Below are 17807 nucleotides of genomic sequence, written 5' to 3'. Positions count from 1 at the left end.
GGCTGAGTTTAGTCTCTTCTCACTGTGTGAATCCCCTTCCCACCACCCCATCACTAACACTGTTTTCCCAAACCTGTCTGTTGGAGTCTTCGGCTTTGTACCCAGCCTTACAAACAAACCAAAGCCTTCAAAGTTGACCCCCAGACTTCGCCTGGAGCTATCAGACCATTTCAACCAAGGGCAAAGGTGTCCTCACCAGAAAGTAAGGCCATTTCAGCTCCTGCGGTCTGGACCAGTTGGGGTCAGGCACTGACTGTCTCCAAAGCAAGCATCAGAGAGGTGTCACCTGCTCCATGTAACCCTTTGCAGCATTCCTCCAGACACAGGGTAGAGAGCACTGACTAGGCCTCAGGCTACAGTTCTTGTTCCAGCAACCCTACTGACTGTATGGAAAAAAAAAAAAAAGAAAAAAAAAAAGAAACACCTCCCTATTTTTACTTAACCTCTCTGGCCCTCAAGCTTCTTCCATAAAATCCAGCTGAAAACCCCTGCCCAGTCAGTCTGCCATCATCCCTGTAGGGATGGGATGAGATCATATGGGAAACTGCACTTTGAAAGCAGAGCATCCAAACCTGCACATGGGTCCTCACTCTATCCTATTCGGACCTGGCTTGATGCCACCATTACCTTTGCTGCTTCTGCATTATATCAGAAGCCTCTACTGTGAAGACGGAGCCAGGCTCCACATGCCGGGGGAGGGATCCTGCTGATAGACAAGACTGGCAACCCAAAGCAGGGGAAAGAATCTTGCCCAAAGCCAAGGCCAGAGGTCAACTGTGTCAGCTCTGCACCTCCCACACATGGAGAGTCAGAATCAGACCCCTTCATGTCCACAGCTTCTACTACAGCTCAACTCCCCAAGTCAGTGAGGAAGACTGCTTGCTAGCACTGTTTATTCTGTAATCTGAAAACCAGATGCCCAACATTGCATTAGAGGAGCAGCCTGGCTCCAAAGAGCTAAGGATTACGTCAGAGTGCTGGGACTGCCAGGGGGTAGCACACCTCTCAGATGGAGACATTCCACTGCATCATAAAGAATTGCTGGGTACTTCCTAAGGGCCAAGCACTCTGTCTTCCATATGTACCTGTTTTTGTATCATCTTCCACTACCTGAAGAAAATATCATTACTGCAGGGCCATTGAAGGTCAGAGAGGTGAAGGGTCCAACCAGGTTCCCATGAATGTTAAATAAGACAACAGCACAAAGGTGTAAGTTCTGTTTATTCCAAAGTTTATATGTTGAGCCCCATTGGCCAGCTGGCTGGAAGTTTCCAAGAAGGCTTTACGCAAGAGCTATGTAGACAACCACAACCCTACTGTATTAGTTAGACTTCTTATTACTATGCAAAGATATCTGATAAAAGTCAAATAAAGAGGATGGTTCCTTTCTGTCCCCAGGAAGGCACAGCCCACAGCAGCAGGAAGGCATGTTGTCACAGTAGGAGTTATCTGGTCGCATTGAGTCTGCAACCAGTAAGCCTAGGTACATTCTGGCACTATAGTGACTTTCTCCTTTTGATGCATTCTGAGACCCAAGCCCACTGGAAGGTGCTATCCTCACTCAGAGTCGGCCTTCCCTCCTCTGATGAACCTGTCTGGAAATCCTCACGGACATGCCCACAGGTCCTTTCCTTAGGCGATTCTAAATCCTATCAAGTTGGCAAGACTAATCATCCCACCTGTATCATTCCTAAAAGCTTTATAGTGGTGCTTACAATAGAAGGGAGGTACCTGTAGTTATGTAGCCCAGGCTGGCCTCTTGGTCCTCCTGCCTTAGGCTCCTAAGTGCTGGAATTACAGACATGCTCCATCAGGCTGGACACTACCCTGACTATTAAAAGATCAAAATGCACAGAAGAGAAAGGAGAAGGGGATTGTGCAGGAAAGCTGAAGTGAATGCACTCCTAAACAACCTGTTCACTCAGATGTCTGTGATTCAACAAATGTTTCTTAAGCGTGTCATAAATTTCTGATTCTTCATGTTTTATGATGGGTGTCATAAGATTGAAGACACAATCCCCAGCCTAAAAGAACTTGAAGGGGTATGTGTGTGTGTGTGTGTGTGTGTGTGTGTGTGTGAGAGAGAGAGAGAGAGAGAGAGAGAGAGAAGAGAGAGAGAGAGGGAGGGAGGGAGGGAGGGAGAGAGAGGGAGAGAGGGAGGGAGGGAGACAGAGGGAGACAGACAGACAGACAGACAGACAGACAGACAGACAGATACACAGAGCTCTCTCTCTGTGTGTGTTGGTGAACAGGAAATAAAACAATCATCCTGGCTGTGCTCAGACAGGCAAATCTGGGTCATCCATGGGCACTGAAGTGGTCCTCTCTCAGTCCTGGAGAATCGACTGAGGAAGCTAGAATGAAGTGTGAATAGAGCTTGGATGAGGCATTATAGTTCTAGAACCAACGTTTAATTTGAGTTTCCCGGCATCAAAGCACACAGGGGAAATACAATCTGCTTCAAAGTGGTCTGACATCAAATATGATGGCCTCTCCCATGCTAAGTCTACCATCACATACATCAGATTGAAGGAGACACTGCCTGGAATGGGACATGTCCTACAGAATGGGTTTTCATGCAGTGCAATCCTTCAGGAAACAGCCATGACTTACAGCATCTCCCAAAAGGACCAAGAGTAGGAGCTGGGATGATTACAGGTACACACTGATGGAGGAAGTTCGGCTAATAAATTCCTACTCGCCTTCAGTGGTCAGAACTGACTCAGCAACTCAAGAGAAGAATGGGGGAGTGGGCAGTGAAAGATTAAATGCCAAAGGGACCCAGAAGGGAAGCTATGTTTTAAGAGCCTGCTATGCAGCAGGCACTTCACATATATTAGCTCATTTACCATCCCAGCTCTTCAAAGTTCATGTCAATAGTAACAAATTGAGACATTAAGGTCCCTTAAACACTCACTCAGTTGGTCTGTGTGGTGAACTGGCCACCCTCAGCTTTCATCCTCTTCCATTCATTCCAAGTGGCCTGGAACTCTTTGTCCCAAACCACTTACTTGACAAATGAGGAAACTGAGGCAGCCAAAAAATAAGTGACCGGGATCTTTCTTGAGCCCCTGGAAGATAATTCTCTCAGAAGGACTTGTCAGTCTCTAAGGAGTGGAGGGAGGTTCCTGAGGCTTCTGCAAATGCTGCTTTATCAGGGAAATTGTCGGGACCAGTGCCTAGTCCCCGCCTCTAAGACTCCAAACAGCACTAAGGGCCATACATAGAATACCCCAAGGAAGAGACACATCCTAAACCCCATCTGAAAGAATGTGGTGTCCCCAACCCTATCCATGTTTTATTAGAAAGTGTCTGCCATGTACAGGGAGGAAAACGAAGCTTCTGGAGGATGAGGAGATGGACAGCCTTCCCCCCACCCCCACCCCCCCCCTGCCCAGTTTCTCTCCTCTTGATTTCTCTCTGAGTTCATGTGTAAGTAGTTAAGGACAAGAGACTTGGCAAAATTCTTCACTGACTTCGCAGGGTCCAACAAGTAGATAGCCCAGGCCAACAGGCTCACTGCTGCACCTGAAACAGGAGCACAAGCACACAGACAGCAGCATAGATCTGCAGGGTGGATTCTCCCAACCTCTGCCAGACCCTATCATGGTCATCATGGTCCCCTCAGGCTCCAAACCGCTGGGTCATGGCACGGCCTGGTGGAGCAGGCCTGGAATCTGTGATCCAGTCATTTTATAGCCACCTTACCTTTGATCTTTTAGTCAATCAGCTTTCCCCAAAGCAAAGGAGTAAAAAGTTGTTGTGGGTTACCCTGCTCAGACACCCCTTGTGGGAGGGTGTGAGAAGCCACAGCACTGGGAGTCAGTGACTGGCAGAGTGTGCTGCAGACTTGTTTATTAAGGAATTAGGCCTGCCTTTATACCCCCTCCCAAGGTCCTATTGGCTCAGGTGGCTGACTTGGCTGCATGTCCTTTCCTCATTGGTGTCTCTGGGTCAGGTGTCTCTCTGTCAGCAGTCTCTGGCGTTGAGGCAGGCTGGCCTGGGCATGGGGGACAGGGCAATTGTGGCTTAGGTAGGCTGGCCACAGTTTCTTCTACATAAAGAGTTCTACCCCCTCTCTAATTTTCACCACCAAGATATTTGTGCCTGTGTATGGTCACACTGATACACACACAGCCTATCACTGTTCCATTGCTGCCCACGTGGAATGAAGTAGGGGACCTGTGGTCCCCTCAGCCCCGTGGAGCTGCCTTTTATGCTGAAGGAGGCAGTGCCTCTAGATCCCTCTCCCCAATGTCACACATACACCAAACACATTCAAGAATAAACCTATAAATGAATATAGAAAACTATATACCTGGAGCTTGCTGCTCCAGCTCCCCCACACCCCACTTCATCTTCAAAACATGGAGAGTAGCCCAAAAATCTCCTTCGGCTGATTAATATTACCACTTTGCCTCTGATTCTTAATCATAGCCCCAAAATGACACCCTGTATGTACAGTATCAATTGTGGGGTGGGGGCATCATTATTATAAGGAGCCTGTTGACCCAAGGAGTCTATTTCTGAAGTTTTGTTTGCTCGCCGGGCACGCTGAAATCTTTCATTCTGATATGCCTCCTGAGATAGTGTCTATTTCCTTTCCATTTCAAGAGGCAGCTGTTGATCTAAGTTATAATGGCCCGGTGATTTCTAACAAGTGCCTCAGCCCTCTGCTGATGGCCTTTCTCAATCACACACACCCTGAACAAGCAAGACTTGCTGTTCTCCTATTATCATTAGTAAATAAAACCCAGCTATTTCCCTTTTCCCCAATTGGCAATTTAACCCTTCCAAGCCCAGGCATAGCACTAACCTCCCCTAAGTAAAGTGGCCGAAATGTGTGGCGAGCGTTAACACCTGCGTTTGGGGATTCAGAATGCTCTGAGAAATATGTCTTTGGCCTGGAACATGATGTTTTCCTTAGTTTTTTAACTAGGAAGGTAAGGCTAGGTCAGAAGGATGGAGCAGGGAAATAGAAAACCTGAGAACTTGGTTATAATGTGGGCTTGGCAGCAGAACTCAGCAGCCTTGCCTAAGCAGGTATCCAAGGTTGAACCAGGATGTTCCTCCCACCCCAGAGGGTCTGGCCCAACCTCATTCTACCCTGTGTCTAAACCGATGGGGTTTTGCTGGCTACACTTAGAAGTCCATCTTGTTCTGTGTACAAGAAAAGTTACTAAGCACATAAATCATATTCTATGGGGCTGCATGGTTGCATGCAGTTACTAACAAGATAAAACCATTTTTCAGGGTGGCAGGAAATGGAAATAGACTCCAGAATCTGAGTTTTTAGCCCTGGTGTTAGCCTGAGATGAGATAGAGGCTCTGGACTGGTTTCAATTTTAAAAAACTGACTAGTTCAGAATCCTGCTCCTCTCCACATGCCACCTGGACACTATGCTGCAACTCCGTTAGTCTATGCCTACCTTGTTTTTGTCAAGCCACAAATGTCAGCTGAAACCCTTCTCTCTGCTAAGAACTCCTAGCCCAGGAGCTAAGCATAGATCTTGGAAGAATATAATAAGAATGCCCTCTGGAAACTTACACTTTAGTGAGAGAAGGTAACACACACACACACACACACACACACACACACACACACACACACACACACGCACACACACAGATCAGAGTCTTACACTATACAGTGATGTTAGTCAATGATGGACTACATAAGTGACAATGGAGGTACCATAAGACTTCAGTGAACTGAGATAGTACTACCTCTTAGTGATAACAGCTGTCATGATGCCAGAGGGCAATGCATTGCTCCTGTTTGTGGGTGAGGTATATAAAAAAAAAGCCTATTGTACCATTTATTTGTCACATAAAAATGCAAAACATACAATTGTGCACAATATATAATATTTGATAAATGAAACTAAATGGTAACTGGCTTATATGCTTACTGTCCTTTTATCATTATTTTCAGGTATATCCTTCTGATAACCAAAAAAGTTGACTATAAGTCAGCATTCCCTGTGTCTTCAGCAACGGCCTCACACAGCTCCCGATTAACTATACCTCTTGATTGGAACAAGAGAACATGATCCCTAGTGACCGAGACTGTGTAGGGGTTAGTGCCAGCATTCTGTGACATTCACACAAGGAAATTGGCTCCCCCCACATTTCTTAGAGCACAACCCTGTCATTAAGCAGTGTAAGTCTACATATAAACATATGTATGCATACATGGCCTGAGTATAACTCCTACCTTCTTTCAGTCAAGCCACAAATGTCAGCTGAAACACATGCATATATGGTCTGCATATAAACACATATGCATACATGGTCCGAGTATAAACACACACACACACACACACACACACACACACACACACACACACACACACACACACACACACGGTCTGTATATAAACACAAGCATATATTGTCTGCATATAAACACATATGCATGCATGGTCTGAGTATAAACACATGCATATATATAGTATGGGTATAAACACATATGCATACATGGTCTGCATAGAAGAAACACATATGCATACATGGTCTGACAAGAGGTGGTAGCACTCTAGAGAAGCATTAGGAACAGGAAATCCTGAGACAGAGAAAAAGAGAAGTGTCCTGGACAGAGAAGGCCTCTTAGCTGGCACTGAGTGGGACCTGCAGGAAGTGAGGGGGGTCACTATCATGACTAGAAGAGTATACTGGATGGATGGCATGGCCACAGCAAAGGCCAGGAGGTGAGTGTCCCCAGCATGTTCAGGAACCAGTACAGACGCCACAGTGGTTGGAGTAGAGTGTACAGGGAAGACAGGGAAAAGATCAGTGACGTCACCAGAGGCAGGACAGAGGGCTTTGTAGGATACTGTAAGGCTTGGGTCTCACTCCAGAGATCATTTGCACTCATTTAAGTGGGCTTCCCTTCAGACTCTCCTGTTGATTCAAGTTAAATCTGGAAGTTGCTAAGCCTGCTCTCTAGGTAAAGCCCATTGCAAGGTGTATCCTCATTGAGACAGATCCTGAGGGATACGAACTATCCTGCCAGCAAGACCCAAAGAGGCACAAGTCTCACAGGGATCACTCATATCCAACTTTCCACTCACAGCAAGGCTTCCTAACAAGGCTGACTACATGCCCCAACACTCCTTGGATTGCCCCGGGCTCTTTCTGTCCCTGCCCCAGATTCACACAGTAAGACACAGAAAGACAAGTCTGAGGAGCTAAGTAGGGTGTTGTGAGTGTTGTAAACTAACAGCATCCCTGCCACTCCAAACTGCTAACAAGGTCAAACCCCCATTGGAAATAAAGTCAGTTCAACATCCCCCAAACGCTATGAACACAAGTCGCAGAGGCAGCCTTGTGTGCTGATCCCTTGCTGCAGTGGCTTCACCGTCAGCCAGCTTTCTAACAAAATGAGAAATATGAGAAATTTCAGGTCACTGGGGTCCCACCAAAAGCCCTTTCATCTTCTTTGGAGGAAAAAACTGAAGGATGGATGGAGGCAGCAGGTGTCATCCTGTGAGATCTGTTCAGCCAACCAGTGGTGCAGGTTTTCAGGTGGAACGGGGTGAATGCAGTTGCTCTGTCTTTGTCAATCTCCTACGGATTGTGAGCAAGGACAGGGAGAGCTGAGGACAAAGCAAAGGGGTGTTTCCCTGGAAGCCTCCCTTGGGCTGCAGGTATTCCAACCTCCTCAGTCACCCTCACAGGTTCACCTCAGTGGTTGTGCAAACTCCTGCCTACAGAGAAGTGTCAGAGGAATTGGCCTCTCTCTGAGTGGGCCACAGGAGAGAGACATTGTGACCTCTGACTGTTACAGGCCAAGGTTGAGACTATGTGCATTCCCCCGGGGAAAGAAGCCTCAGAAGGCTCAGGTGGATCTCAGCTCCAGGACCCCCAGGGTTGACTTCTGTAGACAAGCCATCTTCAAGGAAGAGGGAGAGGCTGGTGGGCAATTGTCACCTATACCTACAGTGAACACTGTGGCAGCTGTCTAGAGATCAAGACTCGTGGAATAAAAACTGAAACAGCCAAGCAGAGTGTCAGTGTTTACTGAAAGAAAGATGAATTTTGTCTCCTTGCAAGTTGTTTTGCAATAGACCAGCAAGTTCAGAAGCAGCTGGGAGATGTAGATTCAGAGCCCTATTATGGAAGAAACCTGGCAACCAAGCATGCCCTCTGCTCTCTCCCTTTGCAAACCGGGAAGGTGGGGTCCAGGAGGTGTGACTGCTGAGAGCTCTGCAGACATACCCAGCCATCTCTGAGCATGCAGCTCTTCTGCCCTCCAATCCCTAACTGGCAGCTGCTCTTGCTGTAGGCAGTAGGTCCTGTGCCAGCACATACAGAAGCCGCTGTGCAGACTAGGAAATGATGCTCTTCCTATCCTGAGGCCCAGAGCAGGTGCACAGATGGATGAGTTGAGTGTGGTTGGATTTTAGCCCCATTCACCCAGCTGGACCAATGTTCCAGTACAAGGGCACAAGCTCACAGTGCTGTGCGCAGCTAACCCCCATGCTCCTGATTTGTTTTAGTTTTTTTTTTTTTCACTTGCATGCCCAGCCCCACTATAAGACCATTCCTCCCCCACTTTCTCATCACCAGAGTGCCAGTGACTTCACACCCCTTTCCATACCAGCTGACCCACTGCCTCTCATCCTCCACCTCCCCAGGCACATTTCAGCCCCATTCACTGTCAGCCATTCTCATCAACCAGTCACTCTGTGCTCCAGCTGCTTTGGACTGACTTCTGACACTCTAAAAATGTCTTGAGACAGGATTGGCAAACTACAGCCCATGGACCAAAGGGAGCCTGTGTCTGTTTTTGTAAATAAAGTTTTATTGGCACATAGCCTAGACTGGTCTTTGACACAGTGCCTGTGACAGCTGTTGAGCTACAGCAGCAGAGTTGACAAGATAGCAAGGCCCACAGAGGGAAAAAATGCTAGCCAAGCTTGCTAGCACAGTCCCGTTATCCCAGCTCCTTAGGAAGCTGTGGTGAATCAAAAGTTCAGGGCCAACTTGGGCAATTCAGTGAGTCCCTAACCTGGTTCAAAATAATTTTAACTACATATAACTAAGAGAGATAATACAAAAAAAAATGAAAATAGCCAAGTGGTGGTGCACATCTTTAATCCCAGTACTTGGAAGAGACAGGCAGATCTCTGTGAGTTCGAGGTCAGCCTGGGCTACAGAGCAAGTTCCAGACTACACAGAAAAACCCTGTCTCAAAAAACCAAACAAATAATAAAAATAAAATTTAAAAATGAACTTATTTATCACAATCTATAGAAACAATTAAGGGACCCACAAGTTCACTAGCTTAGCTAATGTCACTAGGCAATAGATGACAAGAATCAACTCAAGGTCAAATCTAAAATATCCTAGATTCCTAAAGGACCAAATATCCTTTCATATTTTGATGTCTTTAGACCTTACCTTCTTTCCAGACTTGAGAAAAAACACACAGATAACACCTCAGAAGCTGGATTTAGAAGCCCAAGGCTGCCTACCTGTAGGAAGCTCCTAAAAGCCCATGGTCCTATAAAGACATCCCTGTTCTTGCCTTGAGTCCATTGAGGGACCACATGGCAGTCACCCTCCCATAGGTGCTGACCTTCCCAGCAGCTCAGCTCTGCATCTAATTGATGCTTCCCATTCTCAGTTCTGAGCTGCTGCACTTGCCCTGGTAGCACGTCCTCTGCCTTCATGCTTGGAGAAGGGACAGTCAATCAAAGGACTCCAGAGAGCATGACATTTGGATGCTCTGCAGCCACCATCCCTGGTGAATCTCAGATCAAATCAACTGTAATTTACCAATAATACAAGCATGTCTGCTCTCTGTTGTCCCCACTGTCCCTGCCCTCCCCACTCCACTTGGCAAGGCTTCCAAGAACAGCACACTGGAGTATAGTGACAGTCATACCCTGTCTATCCCAGGAGATTCAGGAAATCTTAGAATGTAGAAGGAACAGAGGCGAGAAGCTCCAAATGTGACCCCAAGCAGACAAGCCTGGGCATCAAGGCAGGCACTGAGGAAATCAGGGAGACCTGAGATATTGTTCCCTGGGTGAGACAGTGCATGGTTTAGTGGCCACTATATGCCAGGTACACAGAATAGTCCATGTAATCCTGACCTTTCCTAGAAAGAAAGCTTGCTATCATCATTTCCTATAATTCAAGGGTACTGGACAGGATATCCTAGTTGGTCAGTGGCAGATTTAGAACTCAAATTATATCACTTTGAGGCCCAAATTCAGTCTCTCTTCTCTTAACCATTGGGACCCTAAGCCAAGAACAGTCTAAGGTCAAGAAAGCAGGATCCCAGATGGTCAGTTTCTTTCCTAATGGATCCATCTTTGCAAACAATCCATTTCCCAACAAAGCCATTAATCTACTCCAGGAAATTTGAGATGATGTTACTGCTGGGGATTACCCAGATCCATCCTCCCCTGCCCATCAGCAAAGCCTCAAGTCAAGGTCCTTTGTCACTGAGTTTGTCACTGAATAGCAGCCCCCTTGCCCTTCTCTTTTCTTTCAAGTATGTACCATGCTTGACTTTACGAAACTCTACAGAACTCCATCCCCACTGCCCTGATGGCTCCTTAAGGTACACTCAGCCCCCTGTCTGCTAATGGTCTGCTAGCCTTAGCCATACAAATGATGAGTATGTTGAAAACAGAAAGAAGGTTGCAGCAACCGAACCCAGGGAAGTCATTGCTCCTGCCTGGGCTGCTATGTGCCAACAAGACAGGTCATCTATGCAGCAATTCAATTCAAACTGACTGCCTGAGCGGACAGTTGGAACACACCTCTGGTACTAGCCACTGAACTTGAGTCTGAGTCCTACCACTCTCTTTCTTCAATATCTGCAACAAGATAGAAACATCTTTATTTCAGTGTCTATCTATAATAGCAACATGGCATCAACTTGCCTGAGTCTCAACGGATGGAGGGATGATTTTATACAATTTCAAAATAACATCTTGCACAGGGACACATGAGCATTTGTAAAATCTTAGATGTGTATATTTCTGAACATTCTCACTGTGTTGGGTTTTGTTTTCAGTAATCCTATTATGATCCTTTCAAAATGCAGGATTGTCTTTTTCTGCCATGGGAGGTACAGCATAAACCCCTACTTTACATTAAAAACAGGATGTGGTAAATGGCATTCTCAGGAGTTGATGCTCTATATAGTGTGTGTGTGTGTGTGTGTGTGTGTGTGTGTGTGTGGTATATGTGTTTTCACATGTGTGTGGGGGTACATGTACATATGTATACACGTGTATGGAAGTCATAGACAACTTTGTACCTTATCTTTTGAGACAGAGTCTCTCACTACACCTGGCACTCATTGATTAGCTAAACTACTTAGCCAGCATGCTCCAGGAATCCAACTATCTTCCCAACATCAGCAATGTGTTATGAATTTATGCTACAACACACAGTTAATGTGGTTGCTAGGGATCTGAACTAGGGTCCTTATGCATGCATGGCAGCCATTATAGCAATGATCCATCTCCCCAGGCCCCTGCTAATGTCTCTTGAGAAGACCTCCAAGCCCTTTGTATTTACTTACCTGTTTTAATATAGAAGACACTCAAAGTAGTATGGCTGAATTTTCAAAAAACATTAACATTGAAAATTTCAACCCATCCTTCAGAAAATTGGACATGCAGATCTTGTCCAGAATATTGGAGGTGTGCCTCAAGGAGCAGTAGACACGCAGCAGGAAAAGCAAGCTGACTGCTTAGCACCAGCCTGAGAGTTGGCATCTGTCCATCTCTGTGCTTTTACCCTCTCTCTCAGAGCTCATTTCAAGTTGAAAAAGACAAGTTGAGTGCCTGTCTAATATAACTTCATAGGTGAGGCTACCAAGGTTGAACAAGATGACAAGATTTCCCATAAGTGACCAAAAGGCAGCTTGTCACTACTTAGACCTACCACAAAGAATACCACCTGTCTTATTTGTCACTTTGGTTCCAAATGGCTTTGACTTTTCCTTAAAAATTTAATCATTTTTAGAAGATGAACAGCAACCCCCATGGAGACTCATAAGAGTGGAAAACAGGCTGTGAATACATTTACTTGTATTAACATGGAGTGTGTGGTTTTATCCCCTGGCATCCAAACCCACTTGGTAGGGGCTGCTTGACTTAAATCCACTCCACAAATTAGAAAATTCTGGGCCAAGAATTTCTCCAGCCAGGAGACAAGCCTGAAACCTGCTCTTCCAGGGACAAAGGAAAGTCTGTCTCATTTGGGCGTTCGGCAGTCCACAGCTAGAAACTTTAAGGTATACATGCGTGCGTACACACATGTACACACACAAAACAGCAGCTTTGGAACAAAGTCAAGCTATAGTAAGTGGTGTGTCAAACCATGAGCTCCAGGGATCAGCATCTCAGTGACCAGGTTATCCTTAGCGTGGGGATGACACAAGGGAACTATCTCCAGCTTACTGGTATCAGGAGGGTCTTTTGGACACATCCAAACTTTGCAAAGTTTGTTTTCTGGAAACAACAGTAAAATCAGGCTCAAGCCCATCCCTGAGAACCTGTTCTATTTTTCTTTGTAAATGTAGGGTTTGAGGACTCAGGAACTAAGACAATGCCCCTGTGACTAGTCTTAGCATAAGGCGGAGACCTGGCTGTGAAGAGTACCATGAGGTCAGAGTGAGACAAACAACACCGCTCCCATGATGTCCAGAGCACTGACTCATGAGCTTGGGCCTCCGCAGACCCCCATGACAGGCTTCCTAGACCTTCATCCTGACTTGGTATACCTGCTGCAAGAAAGGAGGCCTTCAGAGGCAAGAGCCAATAGGAAGCTGATATCTAGGCTCTTGTCTGAGCATAACTACTCATCACACATGTTCCTCCAGTAAGTGGAGAAGCATTGAGATGTGGCTTCAGACTTGTCCAGGTCTTAGAATATGGAACATTAGCTATGGTAGCCTGGTAGACAGACACATTTCCTGGATGAGGAATGTTCAGGAGCCAGTGGCTAAAGAAGCTAATGTCATAACGTCTGATGACTGAGCTAAGCACACAGAGAACTAGGTCACCAAATAACCTCAAAGAAACTTAAGATTGTTCTCTGTGGGTCCCTTCAGCCTGCTCCTGGTCCTACCATTTCTTTGCCTTTGTCTGTTCCCAGCCTCCATCTCAATGTCTAGGTCCCAGTGTCCCTCAGATGCTCTCTACCTTCCACTCCAGTCTTCTTTGGATCCCCTTCCAATTCTGTGAACCCCCACCTCCCAGAGCCTTTCAGGAAATCCCTTCCAAACCTATGTAGTCTTAGCTGTTTACAAGAACCATGCATTCTCAAGCAGCTAGCACAGTAAGGCAGAGGTAGGTGGCTGGGAAGAGAGCTGGCTGGCTCACTGTCCTCCCTCTAGGCTGAAGCTGGAGCATAACATGCCAATGTCACCACTGTGAACAGATGTTACTAACATGTGTACAATCAATAAGAGTCATTTGAGCAGAACCAGGACTCAGAAACTGAAAAATGACATCACCCAATACAGTATCACAGGCATCCCTAAAGATGTAGGTCAGAGTTTCTCTCTCCATCCTATCCACCTCATGAATATGCATGTGTGTATGTGTATATATAATGTGTGTGTATATGCAGTCCCAGTATCCAAGTGAGGTCTGTGTGGCAAATAGAGAAAGATAGAAGAAATGGACAGAAGGAAAAAAACACTTGATCTTTTATCCCCCAATGCCCAAACACCAAGAATCATCTTCTTTCTATGGTGAAGACTCAAGGATTAAAGTTCCAATCACACACTTCAGGTAGACCAGAAATCCCAAGGAGACACCACTCCAATACATATATGGTAGACAGGGCCACCCAGGCTGCTTAAAAACAAAAGCATAATCCGGATTGATACCAAGTGTCTCTCTCGATTTGCCCACTCCACTTGTCTCAATTCTCTTCTAGTCTTACAGCAACAGACATCGGTGTTGACTAAGAAGGGAATAAGATCACACAGACTCAACACAGCCACGAATCTCAGACCCACCAAGTTAAAAAACAACAACAACAAAAAAAAACCTCCAATGTGAGTTCCATCCATCACCCACACCAGGACATGTGGACCAGATACACCCGTGCATGCACACATGCCAGTACATACATACAAATATATACAAACATCCACCAGCCAAGCAAGACCCTCGGGTAAGCATTCAATAGGTGGTACTGGGCCAAGAACAAAGCATTAAGTGAAGTCACACAGTAGTGAGGCAGAAGGCAACTCGCTTCCTAGTACATTTATTGGAGCTTGGTTAAGAGTGAATGCAATCGGGAGTCCCCAGCCACAGCCCCATCAGCCCAACTGGACCAGAGCTCAGGGGGCCTGGTACCTTTCTTCCCATCATAGACAACATTATTAAAAAAAATAAACTTTACAATAATACATTTTCGCTCATCTGTAGGGTATTATCTCCATAGTTTTGTTTCTTAAAAAAATGAAAGAAAGAGGAAATCACAGGATATATGGATATGGATATACACATATGTTGAGGAAGGAGGCCCAGTATGTACAGACAGTGGATGAATGTCTCAGAAAAGAGGAAAGAGAAAATGGGAAAAAGGAGAAGAGAGGCAAGCTTAGGAGCCCACCAGTGTGCTATGGACACACATCCAGCTAGGGTCTCCCCAGCCCCACTCAGTAACCCTTCTCCCAAAGGGAGAACTGCCAAATGGACCCACAAAAAAAATCCAAAAAGAAAAGCCAACAGAGGATCATTTCTCTTTGACTTCAAGATTCCTGGCGTGAAGGAGGAATGTGCATCTTGGAGCTGGTGCCCAACCAAGGCTTGCTCCTTCCCGGGAGGAGCTTCTCCCTATAACAGCTCCTAACCCCATCAATGCTACAGGCACCTCGGCCCAGAGCAGCCATGGAGGTTCCCACTCCAGATTCAGACCCACTAGGCCACATAAGAGCTGGGGGTGGCAGTAAACCGTCTCCATCTTTGAAGCCAAGAAGAGGTGACAAGGTCCTTATGGCCAGCCCTGCTTCCTTGCTGACCGATACTCTCTGCTAGTCCCTGGGCAGGTCCCCAGAGTAGGCAGCTCAAGAAACAGCTGCAATTGTCCTTTCTCCAGTCCACACCAGTCACGGCAAAGTCCCTTCCACAGCAGGCTGTCATATGGTCCCGAGAGAAGACACCAGTAAAGAGAAAAGAGTTGTTCCACAGCCTTGAGCCCTCCTTGGTACCAGGTGTCCCTCGCAGAGGACCTCTGGGCAGGCTTCAAGCTGCCTGTCTGCTTGTCTGTTTGGTTTAGAAAAATTTCTCCAGAGAAGAAACTTGGGAGGAGAAAGGTTCAGAGACAATGTAGGAAAAACTTATTTTTTTTTTGCAAGGTGTGTGTGTGTGTGTGTGTGTGTGTGTGTGTGTGTGTGTGTGTGTGTGTTTCCATTTTGTCAGGCAGTAGTCACACCTGGGTTGCTTGAAGAACCTTTGTGCTGGTTTCCAAAGGCCTACAAGGCCAAGGTCAGCATCAGGAGCGGTAGTGCTGTCAAGACAGCCGACAGTCTGGCCCTGCTGGAGCCTGAGTAAAGTTTGATCACCTTTTTACTCCCTGGACTGATGTTTGTCGTGAGCTGATCCATGGCAGAGGAGGTAACACATACAAAGAAAACAACAAAAACCCATCAGTAGGGCTGTAGGCAGACAAAGAAATGGACACAGGCAACTGTCTTCTCTGGCCCTGCCTCTCTCACCACACAGGACCCCTCCTTAGCCTCACTTGTGCTCTGAGGGCAGAACTGTGCCTCCTGGGAACTGGGAAAGTTGAGAACAGGAGGACTCTGTCTCTTCCAAGCCTCAAGGCCATGGACAGCCATCCCCAGTAAATGAACAGGTCATCCCCACATTGGAAAATAGGCATGCTAACACAAGCTTGTGAGCCCAGCATTCAGGAGGTGGGGGTAGGAAAATCGTAAATTCAAGGACAGCCTTGGGTAAAAAGTGAGTTCAAAAACAGTAAGGACCATAAGGTAAAGATCCTACTTCAAAAGCAGCAAACAAACAAAGATTCCAAAGAGATGAGGCTTCAGGGTCCATAAGGACCTGATTATTGACAGGGAGGGAGGGGATTTCCTTCTCCTTGCTCCTTATAGGACATTCTTCCTCCGCAATTCCCTCACCCCTGCACACCTCACAGAGCTTCTCCCTCACGCTTCTGCAGACCCTTGCACCACCCTTCTCCTCTCACCTAAGTTATTTTCCCGGATCTATGAGTCACTCCTACAGTCCTGGGCAAGGGGCTCTTTCAAGATTCTGGGTCCTTCTCTACTTCCATGCCCTTTAACCACCACAGAACGAGAGCCAAGCAAGTACTCAACCCAAAGCAGCTATTTGTCATCCACAAGGATGACACCCACAGGCTCTGGATGGAGCCTTCGCCACCCCAACAGAGTGAGTCCTCACTCAGATCCAAGTGGGGTCGAAGTTCAGCTGACCCATGGGCTCTGAGTTCAACTCCCACCTATAAACAGCACCTTTGGGCCAGCATCAAGTTCCTGTCCCCCACGGTGCCCTTACTCACCTCTGTGAAGCACATGCTTAACTCTTTGGAGTTGTTGGCCTTCAGCCCTTGCTCCTAGGGAAAAAAGGCAGGACAGGTTAGAAGGCTGTTTGGGTCCGGACTTTATCCAGGGTTGCCATTTACTGCTGGCACCTTTAAGCACAGGGTACATGACAGACATCTCTGGCTGGGTCCCATGCAGCATGAAGCGCCCTGCTCCCTTTGAAACACTCTGTGGGCTCCTGTAGAAAACTTTGATCTCTAGTTTGCAGCATTCAGTGGTCACCAGCCATCTGCCTCTCCGAATACTACTCACACCTCCCCAAAGACAGAGAACATGTCTTTTCCTTGCACTGATCAGTGCTTGGCTCATAAGAGCAACTCAGCTAACATTTTACTAAGTGCACACAAGTGCAAATGAATAAATGCCACAGAGAAAAATGGCTACTGGGTACCAGCTCATCATATTCCATTGCTGCTGGAGAGTCGTGGAGGAAAAGATGATGAGCCCTCATCGGAGTTCAGGAGAGAAGAGAGCCATGATTGATTAGCGATGCCTGTCACTAATGTTAGGGATCTAGCAACTGTGCTGGGTCATTTCCACCCCAAACAGATGTGTGCACCTGGGCCCTCTGCAGATGAGGTGAGGGATGAGAAAGAAAAGCAGGTTTGGTAATGCGCCCGAATTCTCTACCTTGACTTAACTACTTGGCAGCAGGACTAAAAGATATGTACAACCAACAATTCTCTGTTAGCAACACTGTGATAGAGACACGTGAGAACAAACTGGAGGCGTGGCACATCTATACTGTCTTCAAATACCTTGGTTCTCACAGCATTTATGGGGACACTCTGGCCACTAGAAGCACCTAGGAAGTCCAAGAAATTACGTGGAAGTCACTGTTCTTGGCCAGAATTATCAATAATCCCTTGGCCACCATAGCAACCGATCATCCTGGACATCTGGTCAATTGAGTGAGGGCCCAGCTGTCACACAGAGATCCAGGCCAAGAAAGTGTGGTGGTAATACAGACCAGAGGAACATGCTCAGGACCACAGTACCAGTGTCCCCAGGTGACAAACTCTGGCCTAGCCAAGCCACCAACTGCTAGTCTCTTCAGAGTGTCCTGGACGCTAGGGCCTTATATCCCCAAAGATGGACTTCTTCTCCTCAAGGCACAGTGCCACTCTAGCCATGCTCTCTCTGGGCAGCCACTTCAGGGAGAACATGTCACCTCATCTCAGAGGATGTACTGTCGTCACAGTCTCCCACCTGGCACCCTCTCCCACTCTAA

General features: G+C 46.7%; 1 protein-coding gene across 1 annotated transcript in view; it reads right to left on the bottom strand.

Annotated features, from left to right (window-relative positions):
• Positions 1-15463: 15463 nt before the first annotated feature.
• The window catches only part of Gfra2 (GDNF family receptor alpha 2), a 98069-nt gene continuing 95725 nt past the window's right edge, over positions 15464-17807 (bottom strand). The window contains exons 8-9 of the mRNA XM_027390167.2: positions 16534-16587; positions 15464-15586 (exon numbers count right to left, since the gene is read on the bottom strand). Of these exons, the coding sequence (XP_027245968.1) occupies positions 15464-15586; positions 16534-16587 (177 nt within the window). The remainder of the gene's footprint in view (positions 15587-16533; positions 16588-17807) is intronic.

The sequence above is a fragment of the Cricetulus griseus genome, assembly GCF_003668045.3.
Source record: "Cricetulus griseus strain 17A/GY chromosome 1 unlocalized genomic scaffold, alternate assembly CriGri-PICRH-1.0 chr1_1, whole genome shotgun sequence".
NCBI lineage: Eukaryota > Metazoa > Chordata > Mammalia > Rodentia > Cricetidae > Cricetulus > Cricetulus griseus.
Note: the sequence above shows the minus strand (reverse complement) of the source record. Positions and strands in the feature narration are given on the sequence as shown.